The 19844-nt window shown below is 37.5% G+C and overlaps 3 protein-coding genes and 1 pseudogene across 3 annotated transcripts; 2 read left to right on the forward strand and 2 right to left on the reverse strand.

Annotated features, from left to right (window-relative positions):
- Positions 1-1177: 1177 nt before the first annotated feature.
- LOC126803652 (F-box/FBD/LRR-repeat protein At1g51370-like) lies at positions 1178-2670 on the forward strand (annotated as a pseudogene).
- Positions 2671-4886: 2216 nt separating this feature from the next.
- On the reverse strand, positions 4887-6681 carry LOC126803946 (delta(8)-fatty-acid desaturase 1-like). Its single transcript, XM_050531684.1, has one exon. The coding sequence runs from the start codon at positions 6469-6471 to the stop codon at positions 5125-5127; it is 1347 nt and encodes a 448-aa protein (XP_050387641.1). The 5' UTR covers positions 6472-6681; the 3' UTR covers positions 4887-5124.
- A 4890-nt stretch (positions 6682-11571) lies between these two features.
- Positions 11572-13445, reverse strand: LOC126803972 (uncharacterized). Its single transcript, XM_050531713.1, is given in 2 exon segments — positions 11572-12473; positions 13099-13445. Coding segments are annotated over 2 exon segments (750 nt in total). The 5' UTR covers positions 13440-13445; the 3' UTR covers positions 11572-12064.
- A 2850-nt stretch (positions 13446-16295) lies between these two features.
- On the forward strand, positions 16296-19387 carry LOC126803964 (protein ABIL1). Its single transcript, XM_050531706.1, has 9 exons — positions 16296-16533; positions 17023-17105; positions 17776-17926; positions 18018-18117; positions 18208-18300; positions 18454-18538; positions 18661-18713; positions 18825-18919; positions 19009-19387. The coding sequence occupies exons 1-9, from the start codon at positions 16441-16443 to the stop codon at positions 19162-19164; spliced, it is 909 nt and encodes a 302-aa protein (XP_050387663.1). The 5' UTR covers positions 16296-16440; the 3' UTR covers positions 19165-19387.
- Positions 19388-19844: the final 457 nt, after the last annotated feature.

The following is a 19844-nucleotide window of genomic DNA, read 5'->3' on the forward strand; positions in this document are numbered from 1 at the left end:
TTTCTAAATATTTTTTAAGTGATTCAAAAGTCTAAATTGAATCATTTTTCATGAGGAATTTAATGCTATTGTTACCTTGGACAAACTCAGATGTTATAAATTATGAAAATGTAACTCTTACCAAAACATGGTATTTTCCATTTTATCCTTAGTTATGCACTTTGATAAATCTTAAAAGACAAAAGAATATAAGGATGTAAGATGTAATTACCTTGAAGTTTCAAGGGTGAAAGAAATGTTTTGATGTGGATCCAAAGTTAGATTACTTTAGTAAAGAAGAAACTTGTTTAAAAGAGAAAGAGTGAAAACTGACATTTTAGTTTGAAAAACATTAGAGCTTATCGAAGAAGTAACAGCTTTTTTAGCTTATAACCAGAAGAAGGGAGGTAGCTCCTTTTAGAAGCCGGAAGCCGCTTCTCAACGGTAGCGGTGTTTACTATATATTAATGAAACTTTGAAAATACCAACGGTTGCCCTCATTTCGTTCAACAATTTACCCACTACATTGTAACGAACTAACGAAGTAGTTGTTCAATTCTTTGCAATCTCTGTTCTCTAATACCCCCACATGAGCATCCCTCAAGCTCTTTCTTTCTTATCATTATCATTACAACGAAGGAAGTAGTTCTTGATACCCACCCGAATTGTCTGGGCTGGTGAAACCCATATGGATTCGGGTTGGTAAAGCAAGAGCGTTCTTCTGAGGTTACATCTGCAATTTCAACGTCTGCTTTCAAGTAAAGTTCCTCGTTTATTGATTTAGAGTCAGTACCCGGCCCTGTTTCTACTTGAAATAAATTTGAGTTGCTAATAATATGAATAGATTCGGTTTCCATTTGATCTTGATGTTACTAACTTGGGTGATGGGTAAACAACTTGAGTTCGATTTCCATTTGATGTTGATGTTGATATCAACTTTGCTAAACAAAATGGGTTTGATTTCCATTTAATCTTGTTGGTATTTGAATAAGGTAAAGGTACAGATTTGATTGTGGGAACATGTTCGGTATCCAATTTGATATTGATGGTAATGCTACTGATATGATATTGAAATGGGTTCAATTTCCTTTTGATTTTCATGTTAATTTTATTAGTGGTAATAAACTAATGATAGTGATTGGGTTGAAACTTAGACATGGGTTTGATTTGCATGTGATGTTGATATTGATGGGTTATAATGGGTTTGATGGGAAATTCTGAAGCAATAAACCGAGATAGGATCAGTGAATTACCAGATGAACTTGTTCGACACATATTTTATATTCTTCCTACAATAGATGCTGTCAGGACTACCGTTTTGTCTAAAAATGGAACATAATGTGGACTAAGCTTTAAACTCTGGACTTCGACAGATTTGAATGCTTTTGTAACTTTTGTATCTTATGTGCTCTACTATCGTGATGCAACACCTATACTTTTGTTTCGTCTGAAATTGTCTCATTGCCATTATTTACCATGTGTTGGGCATTGGATTCAGGCTGCTGTTAGGCGTGGAGTTGTTGAGCTTGATCTGCATTTAAATTTTAGTAACTGGGCAAATTTTGAGTTGCCTCTGTGCATTTTCGGGTGCAAAACACTAGAGGTTTTGAAACTCACTTTGTGGCCCTGGGTGGTTAAAGGTATTATTCCAAGATCAGGCCATTTCCCAAGTCTCAGGTTCCTCCATGTTACAATGTATGATCCTGACAAGCGTGAAATGGAGAAGCTTTTGTCTCACTTCCCAGTACTTGAAGAGTTGACTATTGATGGAACTTCTGAAGTGGAGATCATTTATGGTCCTGACACTTCCAATTTCCTGATCTCTACGACGAAACTGAAGACATTGAGAATAGGTTTGGAAGGTCTGTATGAGCCTATTGATATTCATGTATACGCCCCAGAGCTGGAAAATATCAACCTCTAGTGGCTTGGTGGTTAACCAAGTGTTTTCTTGATAGGAGTACAAACTCCCTAGGCACTGCCAATATTGCTTTCAGAGAATATGAAGAAGAATACAAAGAAGATTACGCTCTTTCCAACTCTGCAATGGAGCTTTGGAGCAAGTCTTGAATGTTAAATGTCTATCTGTTTCAGCTCACTGCTTGAAGGTAAGTTCTCAATTTTGTCTTTTACAGTACATTTTGGTTTAATTGTTATAGATGAAAAGAAATATTCCCCTTCAAATTAGATAACTTGATGAGATTTAAGTTCCGCAGTAGCTTATTGATTATACCAATTAAATAAAAGGTCAGCTTACTATTTCAGTTCTGGCCTGAAATGGCATTAAGAAGATTATCTACTTCTTTTCACTTCTGAAAGCACTTTAGAAGATTTCTACACTTCCTTTCCCTTGCCTTCTAGTTATATCACAGTAATCACACATTGATGTGCGTCTCAGTATTCATTAAACCTAACCTATTTGTTACCCTTATTTCTGCTTTCATTGTTGTTTTGTTTCGGTGTAATTTATTTTACAGTGCCATGCAATTTCTTATACGAGTTTTTTTTTTATAATAAATACTTGTATGTTTCCCCTAGGACTTGTATCTCCCTGAGAATTGGTATCGCCCTTGTTTTGGTAATGTGAACCAATTGAGTAATTGACGTTGGTTTTTTGGGGATCACAGTTGCTCATTACTTGAAGGAGAAGAGATTATCTTTGGAATTTGCAGTTTCTATGTGAGAAGGTGATATTGATTGTAGTGCTAAATCCTAAATCTGTGGCTCTCTCATCCTTTTTGGGTCAGTTTGCTCGATTGATTGAACAAGGAGATGCATTGGTCATGCCATAAGTCTATATTCTATTTAACCAAGCACAATATTCAATTACATGAGTTCTAGAACGCTAATTTGGAGTTTGAAAAAAAAATGGAAGATTTTAAAAGACATGCAAGGATATTCATTCGAGAAGTGAAGATTGTCAGTGCTACTATGACACTTCATAATTATTTCCGAAGATATGCACATTGTGATAAACATTTTGTTGATGTGAAGAAAGAGAAGGCGGTGGAGATGAGGAAGATGATGATGACGTAGAAGAACAAAATCATCATGGCGCACAAGAAATAGATATATTAAAAAACATGATTGCTCAAAGTTTGATGGTTTTATTGAGTATTTATGTATTTACATAATCCTAATCAAAACCAAGTTATCAATATAAGAATATATTAGTTTAAAATAATTTTAAAATTATCCAATATTAATTTCATAAACTAAAAGAGAAGTTTTAAATATAAACTCTTTGATATACACACCCTATCATTCAATAATTCAAATAACATTTTGCATGTATGTTGAATGTCCAAAATATGTACATGTAATAATTCAGAAAATTAAAAAAAAATTAAAATTATCAAAACTAAGAATTTTAATTTTAGAAACAATTACAATAAGAAAATTTACAGGGAAATTTAAATTAGTAAATATTTTGATGGAAAATTAAGTGTGAGATTCAAACAATCAATTCATTTCTTAATTTTCACCGAAAAATATCATTTTTCTATTTTTAGAGTCTCAAACAAGGTAATTCATAAAAAAAAATTATGATTTTTCATCATGTATTAAATTTCATCTTTATACATTCTTAACAAATAAATGTTCATTTTCTTCAAACAATCAATCTATCCATTTTTCTTATATATATATATATATATATATATTCTTCATGTTGTTTATCATTTTTATAGTTAAAGAATTTGAAAAAATAATAATTGCAATATATAATAATTCGTAAGAACAAAAAAGAATCGATATGAACATCGATACAATGTTAATATATATATATATATATATATATTAATACACTAATCACTGTAAAAAGTAGCCTTATATATCCAATAATTACATATTTTGTGATTTTTGAATTCAAGGGTATTTTATGTTTTTTATGTGGTGTATTTAGTAAAAATATTAGAATGAGAATTGAAATATGTGGTGTATTAAATATGTGTGTATTAAGAGATTTGGGGTATGTATTTAAAATCTCTCAAACTAAAAATTGACCACAAATTATCTTACATGTTTAAATTGGTCATTTGACAAATTAAAAACATAAGCCAATTTGAGTTTACCAAACGATTTATCATTACTTCTGCCACTAACAACCAAACGTATATAAGTCAAACAATCAACTACTTTATTTATTAGCTACTTATTTTCAGAAATCAACATAAACTATTTTTTTTTATAAGTTCAGCTCCAACAAACACAGTCATCGTACCCGAATATCTCAACTTTGAAAAAGGTCATACTTGCTAGTTCAACAGAATAATGAAAATATCAGCTGTTGGCTCAATCTTCTACAGTGCATTGAAAAGCAACTCTATTGGACTTTATCATACTACAGCGATTTTTCGTGAATAGTCATCAAGTTCCAATCTCCTCATACCGAACGCAGTTTATCAAAGAAACTATGACTTAATGAACTCATGAGATATAATGCAACTCGAATGCGACATCGCCTAGCCATTCCAAGAAAGCAGCATGGATGTAAAATATCTAACATTGCTGGTTTCGGGGTGTGTGTGATAATGTGTGAAGGAAAAGGCCGCTATATAGCAGCCTAGGCTAGAATTTTCCGCTGGTTTCTGCTTTGTTCAAAAGAAATGTTCTCGGAAACCACAGAGCAAAAAAGCATGGTCGTCTGCATAAAGTCTAGCACACCGATTCTCGTTTAAATTAGTCGCAACATTCTGGAAGGAAATTTGAAGTTGTTTGGTCTTTTTCAAAAGAGACGTTGCTACTGAATAATAGTTACACTAGATGCTCCCCACAAACTACAGATACAGGTCGGCATTCATAATCAAAGTAATGAAAGATTTTATAAAACAAAAGGAACCAAATGGTTTGTGAATTGCTTTTCTTCTCAATAATATCTAGGAAACTTCACAGAAGAAGAAATACCAAGGAAGAACAAATAAGATTTACAAAATAGAGATACATCCTCTATAATACTTAAAAATGCAAATCAGCGGAAAGTTAATAAATTCCTAGAGAGGTGTAGTAGACATGGAGAAACATACTTGAATCACATATAGCAAAAAAAATGTCATAACATCAAATTTCGAATTGCAAAAGACTTCTGAGATATAATAATCACTTTGTTCATCCTATAATTAGATACCTCGGCGACACGCAAAACTCTCAGCCATGGGTGTTAAGAGCCTCCCAGACCAAGTTCTTCGGAACAGGGTTGGTCAGGTCCCTAGCCTGCAGGGCAGCAGTCCTAAGCGTCCTAATGGTGGACACATTGGCATCCCAGAATGACAAACTCCTATAAGGCAACTTGTGCTTCTTGCACAGCTCTTGAATGATAGGCGAAACCTTCCTCAACTGGCATCTAGGCAACCTCGGGAACAAATGGTGCTCAAGTTGAAACTGCAACCCACCAAACAACCAATCCATCCAACTCGAACACGAAATGTCAATCGTCCCAGCCGTCTGCTTCTCAAACCAATCATTCCCCTTTGGAGGCCCAACATATGTATCCCCAGAGAAATGATTCAATGTAAACTGAACATGCTGCAGAGCCGTGACGGCGAAAGCAATCAGCACAAACATCACCCTCTCTCCCCAATTCGGCAGGCACGAAACCAACAAAGGAAACCAAGTCCAGAACACAAGAATCCCGAAAATGTTCTTCAACCTATGCGGCACCGGCCTCTTCGAAAACAGCAGCAAAAACGTCTGTATAAAAAGATTAATCCTCCCGAAAATCATCACCGGATAGTAAGTAAAATGCTGGTACCCAATCAAGAACCTCGCCACAGCATCAAACGTCAGCTCCCTCCCATAAAACACCGAGGTCAGCGAACTGAAAAACCTCGTCGAAACCGCAAACACCGGAATGTGCTGCAGATCAGGGTCGTAATCTAGACTGTTACAAGCAATATGATGCGCATTATGAGTCCACTTCCACCAAGCAATGCTGATCCCAGTAACGCAATTTCCCGCCAGAATCTGCGTCACGCTGTTCCAAAACTCGCTCTTCATCACAACATAATGCCCGGAATCATGACCCATGTAGGCCGCAATAATCCAAAGCAAACCCAACAAAAACCCACACCCCATATGCACCAAAGCACTCTCGGATCTCACCACCCCGTACACAACCAACCCCAACATAACCGCCACGCTCGCCATATTGTAAAGCTGCACATGCCCCTTCTTCTCGAAAAGCCCCATCTTCAGAAACTCCGAGTACAGCTTCCGGAAATCCCTCGACACATCGGAGACTTCGAAATCTTTGACGTAGTACCCGGTAAAGAATTTGTCCAGGTACTTCCAGGCTGTACCGGGATGATAAGCAATGAAAGCATCCGTCACATCCTGCCCGGCCAAATTGAGAAGAGGCTCACCGCCGCCCGGGTGGTCCTTCACCCAGTCGGTGACATTGTACGCCTTCCCCTGAATAGAGATCCACAAATCCTCCGGCTTGTTGTGCAGACTCAGCTCCTCTGTGGTTATGTACTTCCGCTTCTGCTCCTCCATTATTGATCAATCGCAACAAATCAAAATTTAGAAAAAAAAAAAAACAGAGTGAAACCTTCAGAAAACAAACCCTGAGATTGGGATGTATTCCCAAGTGGGGTTTGTTTCTTTGGTTGTGAGACTGGTTTTTTTTTTTTCTGAATTGGGTTTCTGGATCTGTTTTCAAATCCGGGGAAATCGATTTCTGGGTGGGGATGATAATATTCTGGATTTTTTTTGTTCTAAATTTAGAGGTGGAACGTGGAAGGGAGAGGTTTTATATGGAGAGTAAGGCGGTTGAGGTAGGCTGTTTACAGCGCGTCGTCCATTGTATTTGATTGGTTCAATGAGATTGCGACACGTGATGAAAAGACAAATGGGCATGTGGATCCAGCTCTAAGTGATGCGGTATTATTTTCTATATACATTGTTTTGTACGTGTGATGCTGTATTTAACTAATTAATATCTGATATTTTTGGGGAATTTCAAATTTTTGTTCTATTTTTTGTTTTCATCGCACATTTTCACCTGTGGACTATTTTCTCATAAAGTCCTCTCACTGTATTTCGATCAAGATACCATATAGCTAACCCATTTAGTTTAGTTTAAGAAGTCAATGTAGTATTCTAAGTTACATTACCTACAAAATGCATTTATTAGTTGTTATTACATAATACATATATATTTAAAAAGTACATAAAGAACATGTGTTTATACAAATTCAATCTGATTATGGTTGGACTCATTCCAACGGTTGCATAAACTTTGTTACTTTTAGTTATTTGAGCGTACAATTGATTTCATGTTAGTTTTATCTTTATAAATATTGGATGAAGAGAAACAAAAACTAAACTGTATAATATTCAGTTTAATTTAGTGTATGCAAAGAGTGTTAAAATATTTCTGGGAGGATTTCATATTATATATATCAATCAGTCCCTGCGGGGACATTCGATAACAAAATATCACACAAATCATGTATATATCTTGTACAAATACAACCGAATAGATGCCTCAAGACAAAAACAATAGTTGTGTTATTGTCTAGATAAACTTGGTATATATATTATCCTTTTGGAAAAGCAAAGACTAGAGAACAAAGATATTTTGGAAGGTGACGCAGAGAGTGCGGAGACTTTGAAGGCGGGTTTGAGAGAACACTTCAGAGGACGTTGTTTGCGAGAGAGCGAGAGGACCAGGACTTCTCTAGAAGCAGCGCTGGACTAATGCACTTGTTCGCTGTACACATTTGGAGACACACAACGTAAAATTGTATCACCACGTAACACCCCGAAACAAATCAATTTCATAAAAGATAACACGGTAATTTGATTCCCAATCAAATCCTGCCGTGATAAGGAAAGGACTAAAAATGGGTCAACATTGGAGGACTGATTAGGATTTAGTGGTCTCCTGGATAGGATTTCACAATACAAAACACAATGTGTCGCTTCATTCATGGACAATGGTACTATATGTCAAATTTAGTTCTCATCATTTAGCCCGCCGATTCAAAAAGTACGCGGATGTCCGCAAGCCCGATGTGTTTTTACTCGGTCCGGCCCGCTAAATCCCACTTCAGTGAGTAGAGGACCGGACTTAGTTTAGAGGTGTGAAACTCGGTCTGAAGGCCCGGCTCGCCAAAAGCCTGCAATGTAGCCCATAAAAGCCCGCAAGGTAGCCCATAAAACCCCGCTAAAAAATAAAATATTATACATGCATATAATATATTATACATATATCAATTATATGTCTTTTTTTAATAATTATACATAAAATATTATATATGTTAATAATACTAGATTTATAATTTTATATTTATTTATATTATAACTTTATACTAGATTTAAAATAAAATTATAGTATTATGAAACAACTATATGAAATATATGAAGTAAACTTCTCGGGATCAATCGACACTAGCTGATGTTATCGGTACTAATATTTAAGGACTCTGTTAAAACTTCATCTAATTCGGACCTCGTATGACCGTCATAATTTCCGGTAAATCGAAAACACCACTAATATGCCCTAAGGGAGGACCCATTACCAGGATGCGAACGTCGAAAGCCGTTTGCATATATGAAATAAACTACTTTTTATCAACGATCGTGCGGTCGCACCGAGCAAACTCATTTAGCAAAGCCCCGGTCAATGAGGTTTTAATATGTCAAAACGCCTTTTTTTTGTTGACCGTAGCTACGGACAATCAAACTATGTCCAAAATGGATGAAATTTTTACTGGGTCCTTAAATATATATACCGATCATATCTGTTGGTGATGATCGACCGTATTTAAAACCAGAATTGTTGATCGCCGAAGTGTCTACTAATGTATCATAATCTTTATATTAGGTTTAAAATAAAACTATCGCATTATGAAGTGACTATATGAAGGAAACTTATTGGGATTAATCGACACCAGTCGATGTGATCGGTACTTCTATTTAATGACCCTGTAAAAATTTCATCAAATTCAGACCTCGTTTGACAGTCAGAATTTCCAATGAACTGAAAACACCACTAATATGCCATAAGGGAGAACACATTACAAAGACACGAAAGCCGTATGCATATCACCTAATTTTTGTTATCTATCGTGCGCGATGGCAACGAGGAAACTCATTTGACAAAGCCCCGGTCAATGGGGTTTCAATATGTCAAAACGCCTTTTTTTAGGTTGACCGTATGTACGAACGGTCAAACCATGTCCAAAACAGACAAAATTTTTACGGGGTCCATAAATATATATAATGATCACATCTACTAGTGTCGATCAACTATATTTCGAACTGGAGTTGTTGATCGCGTGTCAACTAATGTATCATAACTTTTATAATATGTTTATAATAAAACTATCGCATTCTGAAGCGACTATATGAAGGAAAATTCTCAGGATCAATCGACACCAACCGATATGATTGGTATATATATTTAGTGACCTTGTAAAAATTTCATCCAATTCGGATCTCGTTTGACCGTCATAATTTTCGGTAAACCAAAAACACCACTAATATGCCATAAGAGAAGACTTATTACGAAGATGCGAACATTGAAAACCATTTGCATATCTGAAATCACCTATTTTTTGTCACCGATCGTGCGTGGTCGCACCAAGAAAACCCATTTGGCAAAGTCTCGGTCAATGAGAGTTTTAATATGTCAAAAACACATATTTTTTTGTTGACCGTAGGTACGGACAGTCAAATCATGTTCAAAACAGACGAAATTTTTACAGGATCCCTAAATATATATATATATAACGATCACATATATCGGTGTCGATCGACAATATTACGAAACTAGAATTTATTGTGACTTTTTTTAGAATGTTTTCTAATAATTCTTTTATTGTTCCAAACCCTTAAATAAGAGTATTATGTTTTTTTTTTCTAATACAAACCCATAAGGCCCGGCCCACAAAATCCCGCAAGTCCCGCTTTAGATGGGCGGACTTGGATCTTCATATTTTTGAAAATACCCGGCTCGCTACTCATTTAAATTTACTAAGACTTGGCCCAAGCCCGCTACTCATGGGCCGGACCGGGCCCAGCCCAACCCGTTGACGAGCCCTATCAACAGCTGTAAGCAATGCCGGAGAGACATTTCACATAAATTAAACTACTATTTTTTTAAGGGAACGAAACGAATTCATTTAATATCAAGACCGCTAAGAGCACAAGGCTCAAGAATCATGCAAAGCCACCCTTAGTAGGCACTATCTACTAATCAAAACTAAAACACAATACAGGGTCGAATCCCCCTACACTACACTCACACGAAGGTAAGAGCATTATTAAAGAAAATAAATAAACTAGAGCTAACATAAAACATGAAGTCTACAAGGGCCACAGAAAAGCAAAACCCTAAGCCCAAAAGTTGACCTAGCCATGTCACCACCACCACTTCTCTGAGCACATAAACCACCATCGCACCACCACCGCACCAGTCCTCTCACCGACCATCCAGAAGATGCCGCCAGTTCCAGAGAAACAAGACGCATGCCTCCCCACCAGAAAGAGAAGAAGAGACTCGAAAAGCACAAAAAAAAAACTCCACCGAGAGATCCTGCACCCCAAGAGCAACACCACTACTACCCTGATGAGGAACGCCTCCGTTGCTAGGAAGAGACAAGCATCCTCTAGTGCCACACCTGAAGCCAAACCACCACCACACAACTGAAGAAGCATCAAAATAGAAACAAAGCCAAATCAAACAATCAAACCCACGAGAATCCCAAATCCATAAAATCAAAGGACACCAAATTATCAACACCCGTCCGGCGGCCTCATGGTGACGACGAGGCAAACCTCACCGGCGCGGAACACCACTGGACATGAGAACTATGGCAGGGAGGCTGTTGTACGGTGATCGAGCAATTAACATTGGCTTGTGTTTTTATGAATTAAACTACCATTCAAACCACGAAGTTACAATTTAAACAACTAAACTTCTTCTACAATGGTTTCCCTAAAGACATGAAATTTACAATTAGGCTATAGGTGGGAATGATCGTCAGTCATCACATAGTATGTACGATTGAGAAACTTAATTTGACGGAGGTGCGTATGTTATAACTCTCTTTTTATTTGGATAAAATAAAGAAGCTTGCACGCCAACTTGTTTTGCTTATTCAATTATATCTTGTTATTGTTTAAGCGTCAATTTGTTCCCTTCAATACTCGGTTTAATACGTGAATCCTCAACTTCATCAACACAATTTTTCTCTCAGTTGTTTGACTTGTTTCCAATTGCAATGTACATGTTGTAATAAACACCTTAAGATTTCACGTTTGGACCTTTTTTTTAGTTTTCGCTTTAGATGATTTTTTGTCAGACTTGCAATCAGACCAGACCTTGTCTACGATGGCATATGCCAAGTGAGGTTTCCAGGGTTTGCATTCTTTTGTGAGATTCTGTATAATATATGGGGACTCTAAATCGTCATATAACGTTCCAATATTGAGCATGTAAAGGCTGCAGTAAATATCTTCATATTGTTTGGTGATCACCTGGGATGCTACTGGGTTTGCTGGTTCTGTGCGTAACTACATAGTACATATTGTCTCAGGAGCCTTAAGTTTTAGTTGTACTGCATGTTATGAGGTCATTTCCGAAGGCAACCCAGAACTGTAACATATTACAATTGAATATGGCACGAATTTAGATGAGGGTTAATACTCCCAAGTTCGAAGCTCAGCGTTTATTTTCAGAAGTAACAAATGTGATGTGTCTCCATGGCCGTGGTGACTCACCATGTGCATTCTTTGATTATCACATTACAATGAAATGAGTTCTAGGATCATGGAAACCTGCAATTATCTCATACTATACAAGGTATGCAAGCATTTGTACTTGGAAGCTCAGAACTCGGAATCTGTTCATCTGAGTAGTTTTAACAGATCAGTACATTCGATATCCGCTATGCTAGTGTCTGGCAGAGCCTCATCAGCTCGGGTAACATTTTGCAATCAAAACCAATTTTGTATCCATGCAATAGATGTCAGCTCTAGCTCGAGATCTACTCAACTGTTGCAATAGATGTCAGCTCTAGCTCGAGATCTACTCAACTGTGCACGACATGCCCCAAAATTTTGAAAGAACAAGACAACATCAAGTTCTCTTTGAAGATGGCAATGATGAAGTTTCAAAATAAGTTGGCTTCGGCGTGGAGGGGCACCCAAGAGATTGCATAATATCGCCTACCCCTAGCATCTGAAACTTAGGAGGCGAATTCAGAGCAATACTATCAACACGATGCTCATAGATCTTCCCTTTTTTGTCAAGTTTGTACTCGGAGGTTCCATCAAATCGACCGCGACTTTCCCAAGGGACTCGTGGCACGCCATGAATGGTCCAGCGAACCATTATGACATTGTCCATTGGCTGTGATACACTAATGACGTCAACCCACAACGCCTTGAAAAATATCTGGCCATGGAAACGTAGTGCTGCCAATATCGACTTGTAATTCTAAATGCCCATAAAAGTATTGATCGGATCTTTGAACGTGATATCATCCCTATACAGAATCAAGAGGATGTGTTAGCATATTGTAAACGGAAACGCTTGGGGACCTTGATAATAAGGATACACACAAGACATGATTGACATTAACAAAGTACATGGAAATGAACACCAGATTGTTGCTGCATATTTACTCACAGAGGCCAGTCTACTGATTAGCAAAACATCAATACGTACTGGCTCTCTCAAGCACATGCGCAGCACAATCACCGACTTAATGTCCAATAGCTTCGATAGTATTGGCTGAATCTACAACTACCTACTTCAAAGTCCCTGGTGATAGGAGACTATCTAGCAACCTAAAACCTCACATTCCTCATTAAATCCACATTCAACATCATGGGGGTGTCCCTAATATAAGCCGAGCCCCAACTTCTAAGGCCTTAGGGACCAAGAAATCAAGAACCAATGACTTCCTAATACCCCGCATGTCCTTTTCTCTCTACCTGCCACACCAGAAGGTTCTAGCAGAATCATACAATTTCTTAGCTCTCATACACTTCTCCAATCCCAATTCCACCTAACCAAAACATAACAAAAACAAAAACAGAATCATCTTCCTTCATTACATTTCTAAACCAAAACTAAATAAGAAAACAAAAATTAGAATAAAATCGGACCTGTAAATATCAAGGCTGAGCTCTCTGAAGAAGAGCTCAGGAAACTCCTCTCTGAGAGTTCGAATTGCATACCCCATATTCACATAATACTCCTGCTTCTCCTGGTCGTCCTTGCTCGGCTTCGACCCCTGCTTCAGCGGAGCCGAGAACTGCCCGTACGGCCTTAAATTCCGATCCAACTCCGACGTCCTCGCAGCGCTGTCCTTTACCCCGGAGCAAACCCTAACCGTGGACCTGTATCTCGACTCGAATTTCTCACTGCTCGTCTGGAATCGGAAGCCCTTGCGATTAGGGTTGGAAAAGACTCTGGAGATTTCCGGCGACGGAAAGATAAGAGCCATTTGAAATGTTCGGTTTTTTTTTTTCTAGTTTTTTGGGTTTCTGAGGAAATGAAATGCCTTTTTTTTTGTGTTTGGATTTTCTTGGAAGAGTGAGAATCTGTTTCGGATTTTATTGGCTGGTGCAGATCCACGTGTGAGTGTGAGAAAAGTCCCGACTTGCTACAAGAGAAGCTAAAATTGTTACGTGTCTGTCTCGGCCCTCGTTAAAGAGTAATTATGTGTATCTGGAACGCTAATTATGATTTTTTTTATTTTCTCTATATACATAATTAGCGTTCCGGATACCCGAAGTTCTTCAGTTCATCTACGCTGGCTTATTCAATAGAAGTAATTATTTTTCTATTCAAATCGCTTTTGTGATTTTATTCTTCGTAATTTCTCTTGATAAGTAAAGTTACTAAACTATACATTAGTCTTCAACAGAAGAACGTAGTCCCGATTATATTGTAATCTTCCTTGATGCATGTCAACTTATGTGTGTAGAAATTTAGGCAAGAAGCTAATTTTGAACCATACTTCATACTTCTATCTCCAAAGTTATTCTTTAATAGCCTAGATTCTAACTATTTTTTCGACCAACAATATTATCAGAGATTTCGTCTCTCCTAACTTGATTTTGGTGTGCGTGTGCTCTTCGACTTTAGTCGAGAGTTAATAACTTGAAACTCTCTTGTGGCAGGTTTACAATTAGCTGTAGAGGCTAGGGGGCTCATAGGACCTCCTCCAACTCTTGTATGTAACAAACCTGAAGACTGTACTTTTTATGCTCATCCAGATCAGTGTAGTTGTGTCTATAAGCAGTGTGTATGCCCTGGAGCGGCATCTTCTCCTACTTGGGGATAAATATGGGTACCCGCTGCGGCTCGGTTGAATCAAAGTGTACACCAGAGAGATGAAAGGAATGATAAAGAGATAAATATAACAGTAGCTTAATAATGATCATCAGATTTGTGGGCCTAATTTAGGGTTCTACCTGATGTAAAATTCATGATTTTTATTATTACAACGTATGTTTACTATTTTATGTGTTTTACATATGGCGCCTATTTTGTTAATTTACTGTTATGAAAAACGAAGAAACAACTGTAGTTTGTAGTTATTACGAAGATTAAGGAGAATGATTGCAATCAAACTGCAAAACATCTACAATAGAATTTTCGCTGATTTATAGGCTATAGTCTGTGACTCTAAGAGCCACCTGATTATAAGTTCTACAAGGCAACGAAATCTGCACAATAGAAATTGTATTAATTCATAGCACAACAACATCGGTTATTTTTTTTTTAAACGTCGCAGCAATACAAAATTAGGTCTTACATAATAATAATGCTTAGTTTGTTAGGTTAGCAACGTACGTACTAGAGCTACAAAAGGGCAGGCAAGTGATTAAACCCAAGAAATTTATGTACTTGAGCAAATGATTCTTATCTCTCATATCCAACTATACATATAGGGTTGAAGCCAATGGTTGTTGATCTCTACACCGTACTCTATCCTCGATGGAGCCAAATCCCAGTATTCTCTATGGTCTATGATATTGGAAACCTCAAGGGTGATTCAGTTTGTCTCTTCTTTTTCCAGGTCGGAATTTGTAATCCTTTTAAAATCTGGTTGTGGTGCGGCAGTGCGGTTATTTGGTCTGCGCTTGCCTCCAACACTAGTTGACAGTGGCGTTGGAAGAGTTGACGGTCTTTGGCAATGAAAGGACTGTGGATTAGCGACCAGGGTTAAACCAACAATGCTGCAGTGGCTGGAATGTGGACGGCTGTCTTGATCTTGGGATTTACCAGTCGTGCTTGAGGACCCAATTATCGGTGGCTTGTGTTGCTGCTGCTGCTGCTGATAGAAGCTTCTTCGTTGATGAAGACAAAATTGATGTCGGTCCTCTTCAACTGATGCGGATGGCGGCGTTGAAGTGCTTATCGTCGTGCGGCAAACGCACAAACCACTGACTTCATCGTCAACCTCCTATGGGTTGGGTCAAGAGGGCTGGTTTGGATTGGGCTCCGTTCGGCCTTAAGACTCTAGAATGTGTTGGGTCCTCCTTTTATTGTAGATCTAGTTGGACTGGGTCTTTATGTTCCAGATCGGATGTGAGCTTGATTAGGTTTTCTTGAATCTAATGGCAAATCCAAGTTGGTATGGTTATCTTTTGCTATTTCTTCTATATTTATTTGGGCTTGTTATATGAAGTGCTATAAACAGTTTTGAAAATATAGGGAGCTCGTGGTCATATTGGTTAATTTATCTTGACTTTAGGGGTAAAAAAAATAGCTCTTTGTATCGGTTCCTCGTGATGCTTTATCTTGATTATACTGACCGAATAATATATGACTAATCTTTCAACTCAAGAGAAAAAAAAATATCCACAATCGTCACATAATAAGCTTTAATAATAATAGAAAAATGATGTCTTTAACATTAATCATCACATCTCAAACTCCGTGGAAATACATAAACATAACAATGTACCTTGCTTGCTACAATATAACATCTTCCTCTCAAACTCTCAATCATGTCTATCATTCCATTTTGATTACTACCCGTCTACCACCAAGATCCTATACCACAACAAATAATTGATCGAAAGTGATTTAGATCCTTACCTTAAAAAAAAAAGATTTTCTCTCAAAAACAAATCATGACCGAACCATCCTACGGTTCCTACCGCTAATAGTTGCCGTTAATTGATTTTGTTTTTTGAACAACAACCGTTAATTGATTTTCTGGGAGTACAATCCAATCATGAAACCACCGCCAAACTCAGTAACCCCCCAGCAATAAGTACCCCGTCATTTTCACTCACCTAAATTTCACTCCCTTAAAAACAAAAAATTATAATTATTCCCGGCATTGCTTCCACCTCACTCTCTCTCTCTCTCCCTCACCAAATCCTCAACCTCCAAATCTAACTTTGCTCTGTAATTATATGCTTGACTTCTGTGGACTCTCTTCAATTCGCTAGTGATTAATCTTCGCCGTAATATTCGTTCGCTCGGAAATGGAGTTGGATCAATCCCGGCCGCTTAATCCCGCCATGACCTTCGACGAGGTCTCCATGGAGCGCAGCAAGAGCTTCGTCAAGGCCTTACAGGTCCGATTCTCGAATCTTCCATTCAACATTTTGTGTTTCTATGAGGCTGTGAGTCTGTCATTAGATCTGTTACGTATTTCGTTTTTTTGATCAATTTGATTCGTTCTGCTTGATGCATTTCGTAGTTTGATTGATTTTGATCGTTGTTCGGTAAATTTTTGGCTACGGAATTATTCGATTTCTGCGATTTCAAGTTGTGCTTGGTAGTAATTAATGGCTTGAAATTTGTATAGGAGTTGAGGTTCATTTAGTTGCGTAGTGATGTGTAGGTAATGCTCTTTATTTTGGTTGATGATTTGAAATAGAGGCATTAAATTGGCTTTAGGACTTTAGGTATATGTATTTGATTGCTCGGTGCCTCAGCGAAGCCTTTGTTGTGTTGCTGCTACTTTTGTGGCTTAATAGCTTTCATTTAACTGATAGGAACATGCTGCTTGGTTTCGTTGCGATTTTATGACGGTGGGATCCTTATGTTGTGTTATATTTCAGGAGCTCAAGAACTTGAGGCCTCAGCTTTACTCTGCTGCGGAGTATTGTGAAAAGTCGTATCTACATAGCGAGCAGAAACAAATGTAAGAATTTTTGTTTCACTGGTTGATGTGATTCTGTTTGATGCATATGAAGTAGTTAGTTTGTTTGACAAGTAAGCATGTTTTGAAGCCAAATTGTTATAAGATGTGCCCTGTAGTTAGTGTACAGTAGCAGATGCTACTTGTAATGTACTTACGGTCTGACTGCTTACTAGGGTTTGGAGTGGATTTAGTGGAATTTGATGAAAGGGGAATCGAGTAAATAATGTAAATGATTAAAGTTGGTATACATTTTTCATGTCGACTCATGTACTCATATACCTGGGATGTAATCTGTACCTTTAAAGGAGAACACACAGTCTTTGATGCTGAAATTCATCAGGATCATAACATTTCTTCAAATGTGGTCTTCTTGGTTTCTATGCAAGATAAAGTCCCAAAATAGCCTGGAAAGTGTTCATAATTTTTCTATGCAACAGTGCATATAGGTAGGAGACTCACCTGCCACGGGCCTTCTCATTATGCTTTTGATCTGGAATCTTATGAAATTAAACATTTTTGGCGTCTGGAATAAATTGGCAAGAATACAGATCTTTTAACATGTTGTGCATTTCTGCATGTTTTACACTTGCCTTGTAATTTCTTTCTCAAGTGTACAATGATTAAAATTTAATACCCCGTGCTGAAATTAAATTCAAAAAATTGGTAATAGGGTACTGGATAACCTGAAAGATTATGCTGTACGAGCCCTTGTTAATGCTGTTGATCACCTTGGCACTGTCGCCTACAAGTTAACTGACCTTGTTGACCAACAAACCTTAGATGTCTCAACCATGGACCTGAAAGTAACTTGCCTTAACCAGGTGAGTGTTTGCATTCATGTATGTTAGAATAGAAAGAGTATCAAATGGACGAAATGGTTATAACTAAATTAAATATATCTCTTATACTCAGAAACTTCTTACATGCAAAACATTCATGGATAAAGAAGGTTCAAGGCAGCAGCAGCTGTTGTCATTCATCCCAAGGCATCACAAGCACTACATTTTACCCAGTAAGGCCAAATGTTATTAATTAATGGTTGCACTTAACATATTACAACCATATTTGCACATTTATATACTTCTTTTCTGCTTTTTGGTAGATTCTGTTAATAAGAAGGTACATTTCAGTCCACACGTACAGACTGATACTAGGCAACATGCTTATCAAGCACGACCACATGTTCAACCGTCAAGTACGTTTTTTTTTTCTCAGTTGGGAATATTTCCTTCTAAGTGCAGTTTGGTCCTGGTAATTTTTTCAGTTTTTAATGTGGATATTAGTCATATTACTCCTGTTCTTTTAATGGAGTATTAAGTTTGGTGTTGCTGTGATGTGTAACATTTAGGCGCTGCTGCGTCAAAAACTCTTTCCTGGCATTTAGCTTCAGAAACAAAGTCGACCTTGAAGGGGGCTTCGCAGGCTCTGGCTAGGTAATCATTAAAAGGAATTATAGCATATGGTCTCAGTGTTAATCATATACCTTTTCTATTTGTTTATCTCTTGCTTATGATAATCTAAGAAGATTATATTTCTGTAAATTTCTTTTATGCAGCACTGCGGACACAAAAATATCTGTAAATACATCTGGTGTTTTCCAGCTTTTAGGTATGCTGTGTTGGAGTGTTATATCATCTTATGATCAAATTTTGCTTTTTAGCTGTAAAATATTGTCCTTGACAATAATAGCTCTTTATCGTTCTGCTCTTATGATTGTAGATAATGAGGGGACTGCCACTACAAAATCCTCAGGAGCTCATCAGCAATTATCTGGTCGAGTTCCTGGTTCTGAACCATTCGTTGCTGGACATAGGGTACAAGATGCAATGCCCCCAATATTTGATCCTTGATTTAAGAGATGGGAAGGAACGTAAGAAGCTGATGAAACTTTTTTCTCTTGCAGGATGCGGTGGATGGATACAGGCCATTGGGGGCGGCCAGGTCATTTGACAACCAAAATCGTCAGATTGTGCGAGTTCCTGTTCGGAGTAAAAGTCTGCTATCGGCGTTCTTTGTGAAACAGAAAAACACAAAACTGAAGGCTGGGTCCGTCGCCTGAGACCTTATTAAAACAAGTTAGAGACCCGACTTTCTGATCATTCCACACTTTGCGAGTCAAAATGTCTGTAAATCCCTCCATGTGTTTTTGTTTCGAGCTTCTTAGTTGGCCATTAGTTATTCAATTTCTTGGAATCATTTTTTTTCCCACTCAATGCCGCCTTATATAGGCTGCTGCTATAACGAACAGAATTATGCACAGATGTCAAGTAGTGAAGTAGTTGTTGAGAAATCTTCGGGTTTTGGCCTTCCTGGGTTATTGCATCAGTTTCTGTTAGATTATTTATCTTCGATGTTGATTCGTCTTCTTTAATCATGGTAAAGTGTCAACGCTGATATTTTCTTAGTTAATCTGTTAATGTCTTAATCACTTAATGAACACAATGTGTCATAAGGTACAACAGTATATGAGGTGTACCAATTATCATCATAATTCATACCAACTGAAGCACGCCAGAAATATAAAACTTTTTCTTCACGCAGAAAAAGATGACGAGTTTAGTAGTGACTAGTGACCAATCGACATGTAGTTTACTGGAGGTGGTGAACAAACTACTGAATTAATATGTGCTCTTGGTGATCATTGAATCTTTCCGAGTATATTAATATGTGCTCAATCAAGTAGTCCTTTCATGGCCATAAAAATACAGTTCAAGTCTTGTTATCATTGAATCTTTCTGG

This window comes from Argentina anserina, chromosome 7, assembly GCF_933775445.1.
Source record: "Argentina anserina chromosome 7, drPotAnse1.1, whole genome shotgun sequence".
Lineage (NCBI taxonomy): Eukaryota > Viridiplantae > Streptophyta > Magnoliopsida > Rosales > Rosaceae > Argentina > Argentina anserina.